The sequence below is a fragment of the Melanaphis sacchari genome, unplaced genomic scaffold, assembly GCF_002803265.2.
Source record: "Melanaphis sacchari strain LSU unplaced genomic scaffold, SCAv2.0 Contig0_pilon_pilon, whole genome shotgun sequence".
Classification (NCBI taxonomy): domain Eukaryota; kingdom Metazoa; phylum Arthropoda; class Insecta; order Hemiptera; family Aphididae; genus Melanaphis; species Melanaphis sacchari.
The window spans coordinates 3,537,014-3,562,370 of NW_020270366.1; the positions used below are offsets into that span (position 1 = coordinate 3,537,014).

The 25,357-nt window shown below is 30.9% G+C and overlaps 1 protein-coding gene across 1 annotated transcript; it reads right to left on the minus strand.

Moving 5' to 3' along the window:
- Positions 1-5,494: 5,494 nt before the first annotated feature.
- Positions 5,495-25,357, minus strand: LOC112594302 (homeobox protein Hox-A4-like). Its single transcript, XM_025339019.1, has 2 exons — positions 23,990-25,357; positions 5,495-6,843 (listed from the first exon to the last, which is right to left on the minus strand). The coding sequence occupies exons 1-2, from the start codon at positions 24,879-24,881 to the stop codon at positions 6,143-6,145; spliced, it is 1,593 nt and encodes a 530-aa protein (XP_025194804.1). The 5' UTR covers positions 24,882-25,357; the 3' UTR covers positions 5,495-6,142.

Consider the following 25,357-nt stretch of genomic DNA (forward strand, 5'->3'; position numbering starts at 1 on the left):
AACCTATTGCACCAACAACCAGTACAATTTATGTAAGACGCAAGTTAATCATTTTATATTTTGTATAGGTTATACTAATATTATATTAAAGGTACCTACGTTACCGAAAATTTTGTATATATAGATGGTATAGATGAGTGCTTTTGTTTATATTATATAACATATAATACATGAAAAGGGATTTTCTTTATATCTTGTATAATATAATATGCCATCATATATTATTATCAAAGTGGATGAATTGTATTTATTATATATTTTATTTCAGGACTCAAGTCTAAAAATGATTTGCACACAATTTTCTATACTTATGCAACTATTAAGAATATACCTATATTTTAGATTAATACTATTAAAATTAATTGATTATTATAATTCATACTTAATAATGTTAGTCTGTTATAGATTAATGAATATCCAATATAACTGCTTATGAAATATGCAAATGATATGGATGCAATTCTCGTGATTACCAACTTAAAATAGCATAAATTAAATAATTTGTTAATGATAAAACTTCTCATTTCACAAAAAACAAATTTCTCATTTACTTTTTACAAAAAAAAAAAAAATGGTTTATATTTGCAGGCTGTTGTCAACGTCTAAAGTAAAAAAGATATGATAAGTTTTTTAGAAGTATCTTATAATTTTTTCATAAATTGTATTTTTATTTTCTTATTATTTAATTATTAAATAATAATCTTTCAAATTACTATTAATTTTTCGACTTAAGATTTTTCAAACTGTTATCATAATTTATTTCTAGAAACATTAGTAAAAAAAAAAAAATCATTTTACAATAAATGCATAATGAAATTTAAGGAATTCAAACTTAAATCATGTATTAAAAATACATATTATATTAATTAATTGATGAATTGATAAACTAAAAAACGAAGAGGTAAAATTTGCTTGTACATTAGGTGTTATTTATTTTGTATGTTAGGGAAAGATTTTGTTTTTAAACAGTGAGCCAAATGGGTTTCACTCCACCTCTGATGTAGGTGCTATATAGTTATAATTCAATTATAAATGGATTATTATATTAAGTTACACTTTGTAACATATTCCTACAGAAGTCACTGGACCTGTTATTTAAAAGAGAAAAAAAATTATTTATACGTTCATCAGTCGCATGCCCATTGCTCATATTATAATAATATTATCATACCTGTATCACGTTTTTATTTCTTCATGTCAAATTGACCATGCAGAATTGTCGGTTTCTATTCATGACATTAAATTTGGTACACCCGTTTGATAGATGGTTTTATTTTGATTTGTGCGATACTGCGATACCACATCTCGACAGGCATTGCAGTGTCTCACTAGAATGTTGCGCAAACCGCACAAGACGATTAAAATAATAATATAACGTCTCTGCACACAAAAACAAACACGCTCTGAGGCTCTCACACTGATGCACAATACTTATACAGTTATAAGACGTATTTTATACGAGAAGCACAACTGCTGCAGTTACGCATATATATGCGTATACCTGTATAGTTACATACATATATGTAGGTTATATGTTGGGATATATATGCTTTTTTATTTGAAAAAAATGTTTACCACTTTCAGGAATTGTGCAACAACGACTTTCGATATATATTTTAAACGTGTGTTCAGTTACGAGCGTTATATAATATATGTCCGATGTCATATGTGATTTATAAAAATCAACTATAAAAAAAATAACAAATTTATAAACCTCAATCATATTATATATTATAGTACCTATCTATGAATAATATATTATTTTATAAAGTAATATAAGCACATGGAAATGGTGATAGATATATTGCCTGCTGTATACAGAATGTTTCATTACGGTTTTTCCTTATCGATATATTTTTAAAAATGACTAATTTATTTGTTGGATATCCACAGTTATTAAAATTTGTATTGATGTTTTAAATAGAAAAAAAAAAAAATTACTAAGTGATAAAATAGCTTGGACGTTTTAAAGTATATAGGTTATTATACACTATAGGTGGCTGGTGTATACGAGAACTAACAATATGGTTATACAATATTTAATTTATAATCTATGTTCGGCGATCAAACAAAGTGTATTAGAAAATATTTATAAACACTTATAAATCAAAATTACTGTGGAATTTGAGTAGCATATGTTTTTACGCCTATGTGTAATAAATCACGTTTGTATAAGGCTTCATGCAATTCTCTCGGAATTTGAAAATTATTATGGAAAACTAGCGAAGGATGATTGCCATTACCGCCATTCTGTGTACAAAGTTATAAGTATAATATATACTAAACAGTATACATCTATAGGTACTATAATACTCAGGCTAAACGAACGATCGGCGGAGCTGGTGATTATACCTACGTGACGCCGACGCGGCTCTCTGTGTAAGATAATATTATGAACTGTTCGCCGTAGCAGTAGCCAAAATAAAATGCACACATCAAGTGCGTAACGTTATTTATAAGGTGTGCGAAGATCGTATAGATCATAATCAGTGTTATTTTCAGTTTTTATAATCAGTTTACATTGATCTCATCTGTGCAGGTAGGTATATGATCGTGGAAAAATAATAAAACCTGCGAAAATAGAAAATTTTATGAGCGTGGACGAGTGAACGGACATAATATAATACTATAGCATACAGCATGTATTACACCGAATAGGCGAATACGACATTTCTGTTATTATTATTACTATTATTCCTACCATCCTACCTGTGTCATGATCTCTTTGTGTCGATTTCCTACATGTCGCGTGCACGCGTAGAAAGAGTTAATTATACGGTTTGTATGTACAATATTATTGTAATAGTATTATATTATGTGCGCGCGCGAGTGATAAAGATAAAAACAAAAGGGTATATTATAATATACCTAATACATTATATTATGTAGGTACCTGTACGCGTACACGCGAGACGCACTCGCTGCGCGCGGACCATTGTTTTTCGTCGTTCTCTTCACCACCACGCGCGCGTCAACACCATTGTTGTCGCGCGCCGGAATACCGTCTGGGCCGTATCCAAGGTCGATCATGGTAAACTTTTATCGTGTTAATAGTTAATACTTGATATATTATAATAATAATAACAATCATAATAATAATAATAATAATAGTAACAGTAGTTAATAATATGAAGGAAGAAATGGTGATAATAATGAATATTTTATAAATATAGCATAAGGCGTACGCAATGGGCATTGGATTATATATATTTATTGAAACGTTTCTTGGATCTCTATATTGATTTTAACATAATACACGTTATATCTATGTTCACTAAACATATGATTTTTGACAACGTATCGGGGATTGAAACGACGGCTCTAATTCACACAGAAGTTTCTGAGCGATGAAGAAGTTATCATTTAAACACGAGTGAAAAAATATGTTATGATTTTACGATTAACAATGATATCAGTTGTATTGGCTAAACGATTTTAAAACAATGTACTATCCAATAGCTTAATAGTAATGGGTCTCTGTTCGTTTGTGTCGTGTATCTTTGATTAATGGCACGATTTAAATGAAAAACTTGGAGGAAGGGGTGCTGAAACCCCATACTTATATAAAAAAAATATAGTTCACAAATAACATGAATTATGAGGATGCTAATTTAAAAAAAAAAACTGGTAATGTTAATTAACTTTTCTTAAAAGTTACGCTTTTATCTGATCTCGTAATTATATCACAATAAATACATGAACTGGTGTTTCCGTGATGATATCAATGATATTATCGAGATCTATATTTGTATTTTGTTATGTTAACCTAAAACCTATGATAGTAATAATATTATAATTTTTAGACTGCTCTCTTCGCATTGGCATATTACTAAAATCTCAGTTTCGAGAAAAGAACAATATACATATTATAGTCTTTGCTCGTGTTGCCAAGAATCCGTCTCGTTGCATAGGATTGTAGCGACTAGCGGAGAAGGGTACACTGTCGATACGCGCCAAAATGCAAAAATATTATTATAGGTACGTTTTTATATTTTATAGCTCAATAATAGCATCATGAAAGTTTGCAAAATCTCAATAATGTATTGACTTATATATCATGAATTGTTTGTATTTAAGTGAAATATTTTTTTAAAGTTATTTTTAGAATGAATACGGGAATATTTATAACTTCTAAGATATATTAAAGTACTTTAGGCATCTACCATCCATTATTCAGAATTTAGGAACCTAATTTAATATTATTAAAAATTTGATAAAATATAATACATATTGGTTAATTGGAATAGATTCTTTACATTGTTTGTTGACCAGTAATTGACAATTTTATTGAGTTTTATTTTTAGATTCGCATTTTCCATAATTATGGTTTTACTACTTTTATTCTTGTTTCAAAGAAAATAATTAACAGTTGTCATTATAGCTATCTGGTTATTGCCTACTAATATGTTTTTCAAAGTGCTGGTTGTCGGGTATTAAGTATAAAAAAAAAAAAAAAATAGAGGAACGTTAAACATTTTTATGATATAGTGTTTTTTTTTTCAAGAGATAATTATTAAATACTTTTGAAAAGCATTCTATAAGGCATGGATACTGGTGTTATACTTACATTATTAAGTACAGTGTTTGTAAGTGTATACTTACACTTTACTAATAGTATACACGGATATAGCCAGTAAAGGTACCAATACTAAATATTAGAAAAATAAAAACCCTTTTGTTTCAATGACGGTTTGTATTTTGATTTGCTTTTCTCCATATTATATTAATTTATTTGTATTATTTTTTGTTTGAATAATAATTTATAATATGCTCATATTATTACACAGTATGTTTTAATGATAACACTGTCAACTATACTGAAACTTATCGTATTTCGTTAGACACAGCATAACAAGTATAACATGAATATATGATAAAGGAAAAATGAAAAGAAAAGAAATACATATTTTAAAACAATTAAGGTTGAAAATATATGTAGCGACTCTTAAAGTATACAATAATATATTATACATAGTATATAAGTATAATACACAAGTTAAAAATATTTTCTTTTTCTTTGAGTATACAAAAAAAGAAAAAGACATTCTAACACGACGACAACGATAAAACAAAAAATAGTTTTTCATTTATAGTTTATATAATATAGTCATGGAAAAACATTTACATATTACAGTAGACATGTGAATCTTATAATAAAGTAGTAATACCTATCATATATTATATTTTATAGGTCAATAAATAAATGAGCTTGTGTTTTTGTGATTTATATTTTATATACATATTAAAAGATTACAAAAAAAAAAAAATAATAATAATAATAATAATAATGATAATAATTATAATACGATTCTTTATATAGTATACAATATATTTTTAAAATTTACAAATGAGCTGTATATAATTTTATTCTTCATATATTTTATATAACTCATACATATATATATATATATGTATGCAAGTTGTATATAAATAATGTTTCTATCTTATAAATTATATAAATTATTCATATATATATATATGTATAGCATATATACGTAGAATCTTTTTATCGTAACGAAAACAAAACGATTGGGCAAAAAAGATCTAAATATAAGTGACACTAACATTAAATAACATTTTTTTTCCATAAATATAAACACTTTAACCAATTTATATATATATCTACTGTGCGTCGAAAATGATGATTTTGCCAGAAAATTTCAATAAGCCAATTATCAGACACGAATACACATAATTAAATACCATAGGAATTATTCTTTTCACAGTCAAAATATTTATGTTTTAGTAAATATATACCCACAGACTCTTATAATATGTGACACAATACGTCAATCGAAAGTCAGATATATTTATCGTCACGTTTTCGATAATTACAAACGATATACAGTATGGAAAAATCGAGCAATAAACAGTCACTTGGATGCTAAGGTGCGTATAACATAACTAATCGGACTGAAGGGAAAAATCCGTTGGAAGATATTATACATAGAATGTCTGAAAAAGTGAGAATGTCTGCAATATATATATGATGGGTTAAAATAAAGTATCTATATTGATCATAACACGGTGGCCACTTCGTATTTTTTTTTTTTTCATTTTATAGTTATTTTTTCGTATATTTTCATTTTATGTCAAGTAACTTATACCTTGGAAAACGGGCTCACGATCTGCAAACCTGCCGTTATAGCTGAGTGAGGCCATACTCACCGGCTCCGACTCCGATGGCCAAACCCTGTTGCTGTTGCCCTAGGTGTTGAGACAGATGCGTTGGCCGGTGGTTCATACAGTGTTGTAACTGTTGCTGTTGTTGCTGCTGAAGTTGTTGTTGTTGATGAAGCTGTTGCTGCATAGCGGCGGCTGGATTGTTGTGTCCTGCGACCGACGCGGCGGCAGACGACGACGAAGACGAAGACGTCGATGACGACGGTATTATGGCGGTCATCAGCGACGTCGACCCGGTATCACTCTGTTGTTGTAACCTCAACTCGGGTTGTTGTTGCGGTGACATATCGTGCGAATCGATTTTTAATCCAGACGGTGAGCACAGCGGTTGCTGATGGTTGTTGTTGTTGTTGTTACTATTATTGTTGTTGTTATTGTTTTTGGCCCGGGACTTTTTTCCCGCCGGTTGCGTGCTTCCGTTTTTCCGGCGCACGTTTTTCGTGTTGGGAAGATGGTTGTCCTTTTTGTACTTCATACGTCGATTCTGGAACCATATTTTTATCTGCCGCTCGGACAGTACCAACGAATGAGCGATTTCAATCCTCCGTCTACGTGTCAAGTACTTATTGAAGTGAAACTCCTTCTCCAGCTCTAGCACCTGATACCTTGTGTACGCGGTCCTCTGTCTCTTCACGTCCACTGGCTGATACGCGCCGTTCGCTGAAATCAGAAAACATAAGTCTTATACACATCATCAGAAACGAATACTTATATCGGAATACGAACAACACGTATAAACACTATCAAAAAATCGACAGACACTGTGGAGGTACATTAGGAGTACACTTGAATATATATAATGTTATCGCGATGTTGGGTTGTTTTTATATTCGTTTTTAATGGAATATATCGTGTGCATATCATTTTTTACGGTATTATTATAAAACTTAATATAACGCTTTGTGGTGTGAACGAGCCGATGAGTGGTATATGGATGAATAGTCAAAAGGAAGTAGAGTAGTTAACAATGTAATTCAAATAATTGTTTGGTGTTTATAGGTACATGCAAAGTTTATAGGAATTAAGCGATTTTGAATGACACAATAGATTATGGATATTTGCAGTTTATTTTAAAATGTAAGCCTTCATATTATTAGTAAAGTTTAATTTTCTTGGTAAATAATTATAAATATAATAATGTACATCAGAAAGTAATTACTGAACTTTTTTGGTTTACGTTTCTCATAAACAAGAATATAGGTACCTATTTGTCCTCCGCGACTCCCACGAAAGATATAAAGTAGAAAAAATATTAAAATTTTTTGAATTATCTTGATAAATAAAAAAGTAATTTCTTTCTTTTGGTTTATTAGAAAACATGAATAATGCAAATAATGTGGATTGTTTCACTCGTAGAAATGCTTAAAAATTAAAGTAGAAAGGACAAATTATAGTCTAAACGGTTCTTTCGTTTAAAAAAAGCTATATATTAATTACCAACTGCTGATAACTGTTATACGCATAGATTGTGTCAATAACATTGAGCGTGTAAGTAGGTATATGTATTTATATATTGGTACACACTGTCATTTAGTAGATAATATATGCTCGATGATAATATTGAGCGGTGGCGTCTTTCTGCGCCCGAACGTTTAATTTCGAAATATTTCTCCCATTATTATTATTATTATTATTATTGAAATGCCGGAGCCATGTTCGGTCGGTAGACAAGGGCGTGGTGGTTACAGCGGCGGCGGTCCTTAAATGGGGGAACGTTGCCGGAGCAGTATGCGCAGCGTATATAATAATAATTTATGCCGCCGTCTCGGGTGCGTTTTTCGACGTTGCCGGGTCACCCGACGACGAATAGCTGCTTCTGCTGCCGTTATGTTCTGTCTTTGTGGCGTGTATGCGTATGTGTATTAAAATTATTATTATTATTATTATTATATTACTTTTATACAATATACACACTTAAAGTATTACACACAGGCGCGCGTGTGTGTTTGTTGTTCGACATCAACTTTTCTATTACACAAAAACATACTATACAGTGTACATGTAAATATATATTTATATAGGTTATATTATGTATATAAAAGAACGCACTTCAGTGACAACGACGGCCTTGCAGCTCGTTAAGATCGTGTGCTAGTTGTGTGTGTGTGTGTGTTGTAGAGAGCAAAACACATCTATTGGCGAAAAGAAAAAAAATCACATGTACACTAGTATATTATTTTATCATTAGCCTTAGGGGCTGCCGCAGTCACTGTGCATATAAAATATATTGGTTGTTGTGCAACGGTATAGGTACCTACTAAATATACAGATATATCGCATCAAAAAAGACGTGTTGTATTAACACCAATATAATATATATTATATCTCCATAATAAGATAGTTATATACCTAACAGCTATATATAATATTCGAGAAAATTGTATTATTATAATTCAACATTTACCTCCTAATTAAAAGATTTATGGTATTTATTTTTTTCAAACGCCGTTGGTGTTGGTGTACACATTACACGGGCGACATGAGGTAATAAGATATTAATAACGAGTGTATGTGTACAAGTCTTATTTTACATTTAAATTTTTTAATTGTTAAAGTTTTTGTATAATTTGTTTTTTAAAAATAAAAATGACATTTTAAGTATAAAAATTCTAACTGCAATCATATAATTAAAAATATTACTTTTAGGGAACCCGATATTATTTATTATTTTCCAGTTGCTAATTTCTGAATACCTACTTTGTTTTTATTATACGCAATAATTTTTAAAAATAAACCTAGTAATTCTTATACACGTAACTATATATTTTGTTTATGAATTACATTGTATAATAGTGTTATTACGTAGAATAAATAGAATATATATAGGTATATGCATCACTTATGGCTTATCTTGAAGTATTGGTGCGTGGAATACCGTGTCGTGTCATGTGATTTAAAAGTAAAAGTCTAGAAGTCATCATGTGTTAAGAAAAATAATTTTTCCAACAAAAATTTTCCCAAAAATCGGATACAAAAAAAAAAAATAATAATGTAATATATAAATAAGAAAATATCAAGTATAAACTAAATTTAAAATTAAGAATAATATACCAAAATAATTGAAAGTGGCACAAAATATTAATGTATTGTAATATTGATATATTAAATGATAACTGTTTAGTTATGTAATTATTTCTGCGGTTAACCGATTTATTAGCACCTTGGTACGACTTCATTGTAATTATACCTATATAATATTTAGTTTATTTGCCGAGAATACTTAGGTAGACGTGATAACGTGAAAGTTGATTTTCGAAAAAAATCATTTTAAAATGTTTGGTAATTTTATAATATGTTTAATAGATTCTGCAAGTATTTGTATTGATGGATTAACTCACATTGATGAGTAGTAATTGGTTTAACAATTATCATATTCCATTATTTTGGTGGAATTTATTGGATTCTACTTTTTGAAATGTGGAATAATGTTATATACTTCAGGAATATTGTGGTAAATCGTTATTATTAACCACAACATTTAGCCAAACATTACTCTAAATTATTCGGTGCATTTTACTTAATCTAACTTATTACGATAATGATCACCTTTAAAATCGTGAGTAATGTTTAAAAACTGTATTTTTAGATATCTAAAAATTGTAAATATCTTACTCAAGCGATTGCGATTACAATTTAGGCTTGATGTTTGCTTAGGGCAGAATTGAGAGAGTCGTCGTAAATTACTGTGGATTTTGGGCGTTTTCATGTACGGTTTCACACGAATGAAAATAATATAATTATCAATGCAGTATTGGGGCGGTGCTCGAGTACAATGTTTGATTCCCGTAATTTGATTACCGGCTATTGATTAAACGTCAGCTAGTTGTTGTATACAATATTTACTCTGTCGGAAAATGAATAAAAAAATCTAAATAATATAATAAAATAATAATTTTTCGGACCCGTTTACAAAACTTTTTCGAGCAGCGCTCTCCGATTATTACGATTTACATACAGTAAGCTCAGTACATTTTGTGAGCCATTGAGATTACTACGCTTATTTATAAGTTTTTCGTTAAACTAAATTAATTCATGATAAACAAATATGTATAAAATTATCAGTTTCAAAAAAGCTTTTATTAAACTTCTTTAAGTGAATTCGTCAAAAAGAACAGGTCTGAAAATTGCATAATAATTTGGTGGTATTAGGTACATGATGTACCTATAGGTATTATAGGTATAAGGATTCTTTTATGAATTATAAAATAATAAATAGATATAATTATGAAGGGAAATAAAAATCAAACTTATCTATTTATTAAATAACGGATCAACGGAATAAACTTAGTATAAATCACAACTTCTGGTGTATAATGTATTTTTTTACCGTGATAATACAATATCTAACACGATTCGCACGATCGGGATACAATGTGAAGTGATTTTTGAATAATGATTAATATTTTAATATTTAATAATGAATAATAATATACTTTTATATTGTAATAGTTTTGAGAACGTATACAAACGCATCTACACGTGAATTTGTATAGTACCGGCAAATGTGATACACCGCTTCAGCGCGTTACTATCGTATTACTCCATAGAATTAGGATTTATATGGTATATCTATTTCTTAAAAGCTTTAATGCTTTTAAAAACTCGTACCTAAAAAATATAAAACTAAACATGTGATCCGCGGATATAAAAAATCATAGTAACCAAATTGATCGAAAAAAAAAATTAATTAAAAAAAAAAGCTTGCGTCGATCAATCGACCTAATAGTACAATATTATCACTTACATACGTGAAGGATTCGTTTGAAGGACCTACTTAAAACACATATTAAAGAATATAATATTATAAAACAGCCGGTGCGTGTTGCGTGTACGACTGTCGAACAGCAAGCGAAGAGGACCACCGGTGATCGTTGTGCTAGTGTGTGTGTGTATGTGAGTGTGTGTTTGTGTGTGTATGTCTGTGCTTATACTTGATATTATTATACCTTCGGCGGATACAAATGAGCTTGGCCGTGTCGTTGCATCAGTATAATATCGTTGTATGTGTATAAACACATAATATAATATATGTATATATGCATGAGAGGAGTGCGCGTATATCATATCAATAGCGGTCTAAAGATGTTCAAATTAGCAATGAATAGAGCTCGTCTGCAGCAGTGCTTGATACGCGCAGTAAATATAATAGGTGTATATACATCATCTATACATAATACAACGACAACCACACACGTATACACCTACCTACCTGCCTGTACGTAATTTACGTGACCTCTGTAATGGGTGTTTTGGGAGTATAAACGCGCTGGTGCAGTGTTCGCGTGTATGTATACGTACTATGTGTTTGTGTGCGATCATTAAGGGGCACAATGAGACCGCCCTGTCGAACGATATTAATCTCGCGGGCTGTAGCGTGGCGGTCCGCGCGCGCGTTCGCCGGGTGAGGTCGCGCGGTCCAAAAATTATAAATCGCTTGCCATTGTCGTTAGCGCGTTTTACACGCTCCTCCACGCCGCCGCCCCGGAGAATCTCGAGACGATACTGCACCGCGTGTACGCATCGACTAGTGTGGGGCCATTATTATTTATACGTATAATAATATTTTACGTCCCCGTTTACATTATTACTGATGTGATGTATATCGTATTATAAACGTATATAGGTATATATAATATATATAGATATGCATTTTTAGGTATGTACATGCGTTGGACAGACCACTATAAGCACCTACTTAACACCGCACAAGCACATTACGACACCCGTGTAGGTAATATATAAGAGACTTCCCCTGTTGCTGCGACGATATGAGGTCGATATATATATATTATTATTATTGTATATATTATTATATACGCGTTATTAATAACGGCATGTTCTTATACATATTATTATTATTTTGATTGTGATAAACTGCACGGGAGGGTCACGGACAATGTACACATTTATACGTCTATGTGAGCCGCACAACGATATTTATGGGGATTCGACGTATGTACAAAAAAATTAATGCACACCGAAGGACACATCGAGACGACGACTATTATTGTACGCCGTCACTTGGATGTGATCGATACGCGTACCTGTACATTATTATAATATTATATGTTTGTGTATATGTTATTATTATTATTATCATAATCATCATTATATATCATTGAATTGCGCGCGATTTGTGTCCTATGGGTCCTATATATTTATTATTATCATTGTTGTATAATAGGTATCCACCGACCACCGCCATATAATATATATATAAAATAATACACACACGGCTCGTACAACCACAGTCACCGTTTAGATACCACATGCATTACACTCGTCGCTGTGTTTATAGTACTTTATACACAGTAACTATATATTATGCAGGTATATATAATATATATTGTGTATAGTTACACAGCCCCTTGTAATTTATCAACATCTACATCTTATCGTCTCGCCGTCGCTGCGGCTTGCCTCCTGCAGCAACCTGCAGTCTATTCGTTATTGATAATTTACGGGTACTTAGAAGATGACAAAATTAATGTCGATATTAATCTATCACACGAGTATCGACAAAGTATGTATATTTAATATATTATATTCTAAAGTATAAGGCTTGCATCACGTTTGGATGTGACAATTGAAATCTACTACACATGTGATGTCCCTTATCATCGATATAAGGTTCGATATTTATTTTTTACCGAATATTATATGTATATATTTTAGTTGTGTATTAACCTATTTCATCTATTTTTACAAGGCATTTGGTGACAAATTTATGTTTCCTAGGTTTTATTTTTAATTTTTGCGATAGTATGTATAATTATGAACACATTTAGGGCTACAATAATATTGTTTCTTGAATGTAAACTGTTAAATATAAGACTTTAAATATTTTAGGTATGAATTAGTTGTCAATGCTTTGTATTATATACACGTATACATATCTATACACCAACGTAAAAACGAAATTGAAGGTAGTAAAAATACGGCTTTGAGGCGTTCCCTTGAGAGGGCGTATATATTGCAAAAACGCCCTACAGGAAACGCCTCGTTGCTTATAAGTTATAAATTAAAAAGGTTTATTATTTTTGTCTCATAACAGTGGTGGTAAAAGTAATTTTGAGCAGAATTATTGAAAAGAAAAACGAAATATGAAACATTTGCAGATATCAAAAACTTAGTATCTATGTATGATTTATATGATTTAAATTTAAAAACAGAATTTAGCTCAAATTTTAACTTATTCAAAAATGAAGAAATTTAATCATCCGATAAAGCAATTTAGTGTTTAAGTTATCTTTTGTTGGAATGATACGGGACTGCAGAACAGATAAATATTTTTTGGTTGAAAAAAGTGACTTCCAGATGTTTGTCGGTAAACATCAATAAAAAGAGTGTTATCAATATACAGATAATGTGACATTATCAGATTTGAGGCTTAAGATTTGGTGTTTTATTCAATAAACTGTTTAACAATATATACTACATAGGTATTGTACGTATACTGTTATCGTTTCCTACCATCGTCCGTTGTTCTTATATGTAGGATATATAACATAATTTAGATATACATTTTATCTTTAATTAATGAGTGATGACTAAGGAACAAAATAAATAAAAATATATGTTGGCAATTGGCATATAATATTAAAAGTGTGTGTTCACATCTATAGGTTAAATTATGAACATTTTTGAAATATCTGCTTTTTCCATCAAAACAGTAGTATACTGCGCTTTAATAAATTAACCAATATGATTTTCGATCTTCAACGTTTTATGGCTATGTCGGTATAGGTATACGTGCGAATATTATGCAACGTAATACGTGTATATATATTATTATCGTACCAGGTATGCGCACTTAAAAAAAAAAAGGATAGGATGGGATAATGAAAAAATAAAATCTTTTGACGTGTCAACGTTGTGTGAAAACCGTTGGCACGTATAAAAAAAGGGGGGAAGAGGAAAACGCACGTGAATAAGGAACAGTAGCTTTATACAAATGGACGTAAGTGCGTGCGTGTGTTTGTATGTAGTACGCGCGCGTGTGTGTGTGTTCGTGTGTATGTGTGTAGCAGTCCCTAGGGTGTAATGTATTCTCGCGGACACGCCGATGGTTGCGGCGGCATGGCGAGAACGTTCAAAGGACATGTCACTAGCTAAATTTTCGACAATATTCCGACGGGGTTTGAAAAAGGGCGCACAAAGGTTTTGGCTTTTTACCGTGTACGGTCCGCCGCGGGTTTCCCGCCGCACTCTACTCGTCACACGCACATTCTCTGTCTATCGTGCGCGCCCTGTATATTGTATATTCCCCGATATACCCCTATGCCTCGCCCATCCTTGTCCGGATGTATAACGGCAGATGCTCCTGACCCCGTTGAACCATTAATCAAATACGTGTCGTGAATGAAAACTGCACAAGGAAAAGGCCACAAAGCGCCTGCAGGTCCTACGAGAGAAGAGCAGAATAAAAAATAAAATAAAAATACTCAAATGTATGATATATATTATATAAATATAGGAATCGTGCGGGAGAAAAAAACCACGTATATACGTATAATATAATATAAAATATGTTTTATATAGTGCAATATTCGAGTAAGAAATAGAGAAACTCCGATAAATTTAAGCCGCGTGATGCACGGATTAAAAGAGATCTCGGTAAAATACAGCGCCGCAGAGAAAAGACGCTGAAAATAAAATATATTGAGTTTTGTAATAAGTCTCAGCCGTTTAAGTATCTACATGCGCGTAGTAGACTAACCACTGCAGATAACTCTCAGGTCACGCGTATGTGAATATTTATTATACAGTAGCGTAAGTGTAAATAATAATAATATGTTAAGACTTACAACTGAGTATAGATAGTCAAACAGATGTAAGAATATAGATCATCGGAATCGCGGGCGGTCAACGTTCCGGTTCACAATATATTATTGCTGTAATAATAATTATAGAAAAATATAATTGAAAATACTGTTTTTAATAATACTCAAACGCATATTATTTTACTGCATTGATTCACATGCATTTCGCGCTTAAATGTCTGTTATAATTATTTCATATTATACTGACAATGTACAATCAGTGTCCATCACCATGACCAGGCAATCTTAGGTTTAAAGACTCGGGTCGTACCTATAATTTTACGCAGCAGTGCATATTGCGCCCATAAAATAACTTAAGTAAATATATTTTTTGTACGGTTTAGTAAAATAAATCCTTGAAAATTTAATGAATGTCGCAAGAAATCCGAATCGGATGCTCGCAAAAGATTTTATCGATCGTGCAAAATGATTTATGGATAATCGTGATCGCAGAAACATCCTTCACTGCCATTGCCACTGTAGCAGCAGTTGTACGCATTATCTCTTCGCGATAAGACCATGTATAATTATAGCTGTAATGTCGACACGGTATCATCCATTATTCCATGTTATTTACCGATGACGGTGTCGAGAAATTAAAAAGTTCAATGACAAAGTTTGACAAACACCATATATTATCTATTTTTACGTTAACATATTATATACATAATAGATCATAGACATATAGTGTAATAATATGTAGAATGTGTATACAAATATATACATATACATATATATATATATATATATATATATTCAATAATAATAATTATTATTATTATAAACAATATTTTACGTAGATATACGTACTAACGGCTGTTGCTGTTGTTCGATTTACATGATGTTCACTTATTATAGGCAAAAATAGAGATTTAAAGTTTTAACAATTATTATAAGGACATAAGATAATAGACGACTTATATTGTTATAAAATAAATAAAATTATATATGAATATATTAAATAGTTATTATAATAATCGATAAGTGATAAATTATAATTTTATTAATGAGTGAAGGCATGTCAAAGCTCTACATTGGTAAGTATATAATTCTATACATTATAAATATGACACTACAGCAGTGCTACTAAATGTATTTAATTGTACTATATATATAGGACCTAACGTCTTATCCCCTAGATGTAGTTTAATTTAAAGCTAAAATAAAATACTAGATATTCTTGCTAAATGCTGTATTTAACTATTTAGTTAGCACGAGTTACTTAAAGAAATAAGATTACTAATTCAATGTTTTTATAATTTAAATAATGAAGTTTGTTGATTTAAATAAAGAATTTCGTTGTGATATTTATTTATTCATTTTATTAACTTAAACTCGAATGATAGACTAACTACAGACTGACGTATGAACTAATTATATTATCACTGAATATTTTATTAAAATATATAATAATTTCATTAATATAATTAATATATTGTAAACAGTGTGATTTTCCAAATATGCCTACCTATTTTTTCTCGGATTTGTTAACGTAGTTGTTCAAAATCTGATATTTAGAAACTGTACATATACTTAAAGACCATATTTTTTATACTATATAAGGATTATTCTGTAGTGATAAAAAGTTCTGTTTTTAAATTAGAGCTCCAATATTTTACTTTAAATTAATCAGCAAATAATTTTTTTGTGACTTTTAATGTAGATATCTAAATCAAAATTTGAACTAATAATTTTTCGAGTTATTAAATATTATATATACTAAGAATAGTTATTATTTTATGTTAATATGCATGGAAAATATGGGGCTATGGTGATTTAAATGTTATAGTTATTAGTATTAATTTATCAGCATAAATTAAATATAAATAATAAATGATTTTACAAACATATAAGATTTTTAGTATTTTATTCTTATTATAAATATGTCTTAATAAATTGGAATTTTTTGTTCGAATTTAGATTCAAAATAGATTATGAAAATTGCATTATTTAAAAAAAGGGATATTAGGTGTATTATTTGGTTAATTTTCCTATATATTTATTCAGTATTCAATATAGTTATTCCTATAATATATGTTGTTTTATGAAGTGAAAATATACAAATAAAACAATTTTGATAAATTCATATAATTTACACTTATATTTATTTATTTTATTTAATTTTAAACTGTTGTTTTTGACGACTACGTATCTGCATTTCTCAATTAAATAAGTTTAATTTATACTTAAAAAGTGTATATCTCAGATATATATGCAAATCAGTGGTGACTATACATTAAAATTAAATAAATAAAAACAATTTTTTTAGTGATATGCATTTATTTATGTACTGTAAAAAATTATATAATTTAAACTGAATGAAAATGTATAAACATTTGATAGTTGAGTCTGATTGAAGATTGGTTAAATTGTCTGCGATCAGTAGTGGTAATTTAAAATAAGCCTACATACGAGTATATTGCTATATTGTATATTATATTATGGTTACCTATATCGAAATTTACATATAATTTATTAATTAACTCTAAACCTACATAGACACTCGTCCTTCTAAATGAATGCACATTATATTTTTGTACAAGTTATAATGTTTATAAATGTGTATGATTTATTATATTAACAATAATTAAGATTTACAATTTCATATAATATCTAGTATTGCGGAATACTGTATAGTGTATATAATTATTTATCAGTTATCGAAATTTTCTTGTGAGCGGCATTAGTCACTGTGCTGCAGGACTATTTTAATACTATCTTTCCGCATATCTCCGTATCACTACTAAACGATAAATAAAATACATGAAAAGGTTTTCGAAAATAATTAAAACCACATAATAATGCTTATATGTTATTGTGTGCCGGTCAATAATTCCAATTCAAAACAAACGTCCAACACGTTATTATGCGTAACCACAACTTTCCATTTTAGCGGTCATTGCCACTGCAGTAGAACTATTTATAATATGTGTAGTATTTTAATAACTCATAAAGTAGTGCACATTATAATATAAGCATCTATCTACGTATAAACAGCGTGAGTGTCATATAAAATATATCTAAATTTTAATTGCATTATTTTATCGCGCACATGTATACAACAGCAATAGTTCGACAACCGCTGACCATTTCATTTTCACGGCATAGACGCAGAGTGTATAAAACTATTTACACGCGAAATTCGTAAATGTTTAGTATAATATATTATATACATTAAAAAAAAATATAATATAGTTTTGTCTATAGTTTTGATATTTTATCCGGGGAGTGTATTCAATATTTACGAAAGAAAATCATTTAATCTTAATAGATTATAAGAATTGTATAATAATAGTAATAAGTAATAACTAAGTAATTTAAATATAAAATTTTGAAGTGAAATTAAATTGCAGTGGTAATTATATATTATTTTAAATTTGTATATGAGCTATTATTGCTATAATTAAATCAAAATAGGTATTTGCTATAGCCGCAAACATGACATAATGTGTTGCAGAGTAACGCGTGTATTCGCGGGCGTCTGTCAAAAAGAAAAATTGATTTAGAATAGACTAAAAAAAAAAATACGCGAATATTTGTTGACAAAATATATGAAATAAAAATTAATTAGAGAAGTTAAAAACTTCAAGTAGTTACTAGTTAGAAAAAATGTGTCATAAGAATCATAATTGATTACATTAATTATTGCTAATTGAAGTGTTGTATATATATCTACTTATAAAATTATTATATCGGTTTAATAATTCAAAATATTAATTAATTTAAAAAAGAAATCTATTTAATTAATAAATTTTAATTACTAATACATTTTTAATGCTTATTCAAATTCTAAATTTAAATTTTTAATTTTTAATAAATCAACGTAAAATCAATTTCTTGTCAAATTTAACGTAAATGACTACGTTTAACATTATTTAACGTATATAATCTCTATAAAAACTAAATCGTAGCGCATAATAACCAAAAGAATGATCATATTCTAGATAAAGTGCAATAATACAAGTGTAGATAATTAAGTCAATATGGAAGCAATAATACAAGTATTATATTATATACATGAAATTTAGTTAATTAATTAAATTAAATTATAAACTATATCATATATCACGTGTAGGTTAATGCAATGCAACGAGAAAACTATAGCTTCTGCATCATATCTTGAGTGTTCAGCTGTTGCAGTAATTGCAATATTTGCTAGCTGCAGTGCTGCTTAATATTACAAGTTATCTTAGCCAATCCGAAATGAAAGTATGAAACATTTATAATAATAAATCGAAGGTCAAATATACTGCAGAACATACACTATATACATAGAGGTACTCTATATAGGTATACTATACGCTTGTATAATATTAGACATCGTGTGACCTATGCTTATATACATAACATATGCTGTAACTATTTCGTTAAATCTGCTTTTCATGAAAACTTGTCTATTTTATGAAATGAAAATGGCTTTTTCACAGTTAGTGAATTATAAAAATATTTCATGAAATGGTCTCTTCAATTTGACATTGCCTAATTAAATGAAATACAAAAATTATGAAGTGGTTATAGACTTAGTGAAATATAACTTTTTAATGCGCACAATTATTATTATTTAATATATACATATAGGAACATGATTACCTATTATTTTTATGTCATATTTAATAGCATTCAAAATTGTATTTATATAAAATTATATTTATTCAAAGATATAAAAGTCAAGATGTTAAGCTATACATTCAGATAATATTAATTTTAATATAGGTAAATATTCAATATTTTAAAATTTATAAATATTTAAGTTATTTATAATATTAAATATAAGAACATAAAAATAATATTTAAATAAAAAGCTATATTATACAAGCTTTATTAAGAATTTTTATTTATGCAAGACATTTTTTTTCAGGACAATGAGCAATGGTAATGATTGTTACATTTCATGGTATTTATGTACTTTTAAGATAAGCAGGTTTTTAACTGTTCATGTAAAAAGTCATACTGAACGGTAGCGTACCTAAATCGGGTTATACACAAAATAATCGAATTTTTAAAAGATATGGATAAAAATTTGGTATGCAAATACTGTCTTATTAAAAACTATTTTTAGAAAAAGCGTCATAAATGGTTATATTTATTTTTGCGCTATAGTTATTGGTTACTATTTTTGTTATTATTTTAATAACTAAAGGTAGCAGTTTCAACTGTTATTACTAACTGTATCATTATTATTTCAGGGGTGTGATAATATTATGATAATGTCAGTTAACTAAGGATCTTATACTCACTGTACATAATTATATTATTTATATTAATTGCCAATCAACACATAAGTACTTATATATACCTAGGTAGTAAGTACTATATTATAAGAAATAATATGTTGAGTTACCGGTAAAATCGAACCAGATGAATACCACCCCTTCTTTCACCCCATAAATATAACACAGAGACTAAAATATTAGTTATACAGTCGATGTATAGTTTAAATAATTTTATAATACAACTTGAAATATAACTTAACCCTACAGTATATACGGTCATACCGTGAACAGAGCACACGCACGCGCGCGGGAGATACCTACTCAGTTGACGATTGACTATAAAGAGAGCAGTGCCGACAAACGAGTACATATTATAAACGTGATACATAGACAATCGCGTGAAACTAACATGATGACTTGGCGGTTTCGGGGGGCGGCCGCAATGTCTCTAAACACGGAGGAACGGTCAAGTGCGTGCGAAAAATCTCCGTCAATGTCACGTGTCTCGACGGCCGACGGATTTTCGTCGTAGGTATATCTTATAAGTATAATATGAGTACGACGATGGATTTCGCACGTGCACTGTATCATACGGCGTATTATGCATAATATAATTACTACTTATTATTATACGAATATTTATGGTTATTAAGATATTAATAATAATCATACGAATACTATATATCAAAAAATATGTATGCGTATTGCTGTATAAATATATTACGAGTATAATTTAGATATATTGATTATAGGTGTCTAATATTAAACGTTTACACATATATACATACGTAATTTCATAATATTATATATATACACGACGTCGTCTTATAATTTACCTTAAAGACATTCAATATTATTAACCACAAAACAATGGAATCACAGAAGAAAAATTTGAATAGAGTACTTATTACAAACAAATCAAGAAATATAAAACGTTCCATTACAAAATTGAAATTGTCTCTTATTTTAAAAAGAAGAGACCACTTGGCATAATAATCATTAGCGTTAGAATAGGACACACGAATCTATAATTTACTCCTCCTCATCACCAATCATCAAAGAACTGCTCCCTACATACGACACTTGTAAGAAAAATCTTATACAATCAATCAAGTTATAACCAAATGCCTAAAATAAACTGGAAATGAAATGTCTTTACTAACTCAGCTGTACTCCAACACGCACTTCATCAAAAAAAAAAAAAAAAAAAAAAATACGGAAGCAGTATAATATTTATTTTTCCATAGTTTAACTCAAGTTAACAATTGTAAACAGTGTTATTTTGTTTTATCTAATCTAAGAGTAGACTAATAACCACATCTATTGAATTCTTAATGGACAATTTAAAAAAAAAAAAAAACATCAACATAGTCCTGAAGTTTCTATAGCAATGATGCTTACAAATCCCTCAAACGCTTTTAACCATGTGCACTTAAATAGATATAATACAATGTGTATACTCTTAGATCGGTATAATTGTTGCATCCCCGGCAAGAGAAGGTGTCAGGGGCAACTACGTGAGGATTAATATAAAACTATGTACCTACACACACATAAACGAAATAGTTCGAATAATACCGTTTCATTTGTTTCTTATCCGATCACTTAATCTCGTTGCCTTCATCTCATATATGTTATACCTAGGTACCCTACAATGCGTATTATTATTATATTATACCTATTACGACAACAGCTCTCTTTCGGACACACCGTCGAGTGCATATACGTTTATACCGTATAATATTGTTATTCTTTCCGATTACAAAAAATCTATACATTATATATCTTAAACCTATATTTTATCGCGGATACGGTGCTTACCAAACAATAAAGCGTCCAGATCATTAGTTTTATTGACCTAAACATCGATATTATAGTAATACGATTATCTCACGAATAGTCGATATCGAAATATATTTTTCATCTATGATAAAGTCTTGTATTTTAAATAAAAAACTCATGATTGTTATTCGTTGTTAATCGTTGTCCAATTTACAAATATTAAAATGTTAACGGTTATCTCTATAATAATTTAGTATAACAAAAATTACAGTTTTTATTATTATGTACCTGTTTGATACGAGCACATAATATAATATAATATAATATTATATATATATGAAACTGCATGAGTAAAATATCTAAGACGTATCCTGGTTTCTGCAAATAAGTATGTGAATTATTGTTTTGTATTACCTACATACAAAGAAACCGTATATACAGGAAGTCGTATTTAGATAATATAATAGTGGAAAAAAAATGTTTTTTTACGGATAAGATGTTTTTATAGTGTTATAGTGTCTTGTGTGGACAGTGGCCAAATACGTTTTTGAGAATTGGCCAAAACACAATATATAGATCATGATGCCTCCTGTTGTAGCGGTATGTGTGTATTGTTAAATTTGTTACGGTGGTTTATATCGCCTTTTTTTTTGTTAAATAAACATAATGTATTAGTATAGATGCTTTAAACGACAATGACGTTTAAAAGGTTTAGGGTATTATATAATCGGGATACGTGATCTATTAAATTCAAACCTCTCAAACCACAGTACAATTGTATTACGACTTGTCAACAGGATATTGCGAATACCCTAATATATGAACAGGTAGATCCTGAAGATGCATCAATGACGAAAAACTACCGCTAAAAAATAGCACGCTATGAATGAACATGACGTATCAATGGACATACGTATCTCAGTATATGCACATAAATGCACACGCTCTGCATGATACTATATTATACTCTACTATATTATTGAGTGAGAAAAATATACGTCTGACCTTTTACAGCACATATTATTTCGCACTATACACGGATGTATTAAACATATTGTTATATTATATATACTACGCAGGAACCAATGTGGTAGTGCAGGTATAATATATTGCATTGGAACAGGTACCTACAAATTATATAATGTGGTTGATGTTGTAACTTTGAAATATATAACATACTCGTATTACATAAACGAGAATTTATCATATTATAGGTATATATGGGTATAATATTGATCGATTGAAATTATTAGAACTGCAGAGAGAAATATACCTAATATTTAACTAATACGATTGATATATTTATTAGACGTAAGAGAACGTAATCTGTGTACGAGCTTTGTTATTTATAGGTTATTATTACTTAGAAATTAAAACTTATGAGTGCCTTATTACATTTTACTGATGCAGTGATCAATTTATGAATTGTTTAAGATGCACATAAATACCCTATAAAATAATTCTAAAGGTAAGTTGTAAGTATTACATATTATATACCTACGTATTACACGTATAATAATAACAAAATCGATATCGCACCCCCAAATTGGACAAGCACGAATTAAGACTGAAAATTAGGTTATAAGTGATACTGTATAAAATCAATACGAATTAAAACGAAGTAATGGCGCTGACGGTATAAATAAGTATACTTTAATATCAAAAAACGAATACGATAGAGATGCATATATCGTTTGTTACATTATTACAATATACAATTGTTGTGATGTTATATCAGCTAAGAAGTCGAGTTTGAAAAGTAGTGTACTGTATATATAGTTTTATATATTTTTGATGTGTACACACTTATTACCACAATGCCTACATAGAAACGTTGACCAATTCATATCGTAGCTCTTAAAATTAGTCACAAGTACCGATAAATATGGGTCAAGTCGTATATTCTATAAGTATAAGCAGGTACTAAGAGTTGTAAACGATGTATAAATAGAGTTAAAAATATAAATCTATTTATAGGTATGGACTTACGCATTCCGGCCACGTGGTTCTTTTTCATCCACGGGTAGATGACCCGGTCCGAAGACTCGCTGTCGTCCATCATTATCGGTGACCCGTTGACCGTGGTCATCATCATCTCGTCCGTGTCCGTGTTGCAGTCGTCCATGTCGTCGGAGCATGACCCGTCCAGCGGATTGTTGGACATGTGGTTGGACGACGATGGGCTCGGTTGCAGATGGCAAGGCAGCGGCGACGGTGACGAGTCGTCCTTGATGTCATGCGACATTACCGCGTTAATGGCCACTGTCTGCAGGCCGCCACCGGCCCCGGACGGTATTATGCTGCCGCCCTGACACTGTTGCGCCGCGGCGTTGTGCATCAGAGCGGCCGGCGGTTGTTGCGCCTCGAGCGGCATTTGGCCACCGTGGTGCATCTGGTAAGCGCCGTAATTGGAGGCCGCGCTGGTGTAATACGACGGAGTCTGGCCTGGGCTCGGGTACATGGCCTGTATCTGTTGCTGGTAGTGTCCCTGATAGTGGCCGCCGCCGCTTGCTCCAAGGACGCTCGAGCCGCCGACGCCGACACCGCCGTTGGCCTGCACTTGCTGGTGGCCACCGCCACCGCCGCCACCACCACCTCCGCCACCGCTGCCTCCGCCGCCGCCGCCGCCACCACCGCCACCACCGCCGATGTGTTGAGTATGTTGGCTCAGGTGATTAGCATGATGAGTGGGATGGTGGTGTTGATGTTGGTGGTGGTGATGCTGATGGTGAGGGCTGCTGAAAAAGTCCGGGGAACCCATGTAGTTCTGCATGTTGCCGTAGTCGTCCGGCGGCGAGTACTTAGGCTCCCCCATCATCATCTGGTGCATCTGCGTCGGTTGATGGTACGGCAGCGTGTTGTGGGTGAGGAACGAATTCATGGTTGGCGCATCCAATACACCATGCACTATAATCTATATAATTTATGTACTGTACACCGCGGAGTGCAGCGGATAGTATAAAAAGCGTGCGAAGTTAGACGACGACGACGACGGTGATTGAAATACGGGCGAGGGGGTAGAAAGCTGTTCGACGAACGCTGTGATAACGTCGATAAAAAAAAAAAAAAACAGCCGCGAGACGGATGTAAAAAGAAATATCGCATACGGACAATATAACGATTATCAAATATCTCTAACGCGTTAAAAGCAAACGAAACAGGTTGTCGATATGAGAATTCGCACGCGCGCGCAGCGGCCCGATGAGTCGTATCTATGTATTACGGCGGTGATCCGGTCAACAACACTCGACACTAAGCGGACAACGAATGACGAGACGATTTTTTCATTCCCTACGATCATATGGTACGATATACCTACGGGCGGCGCGCGCACACACACAAACAAACTCGGAACAC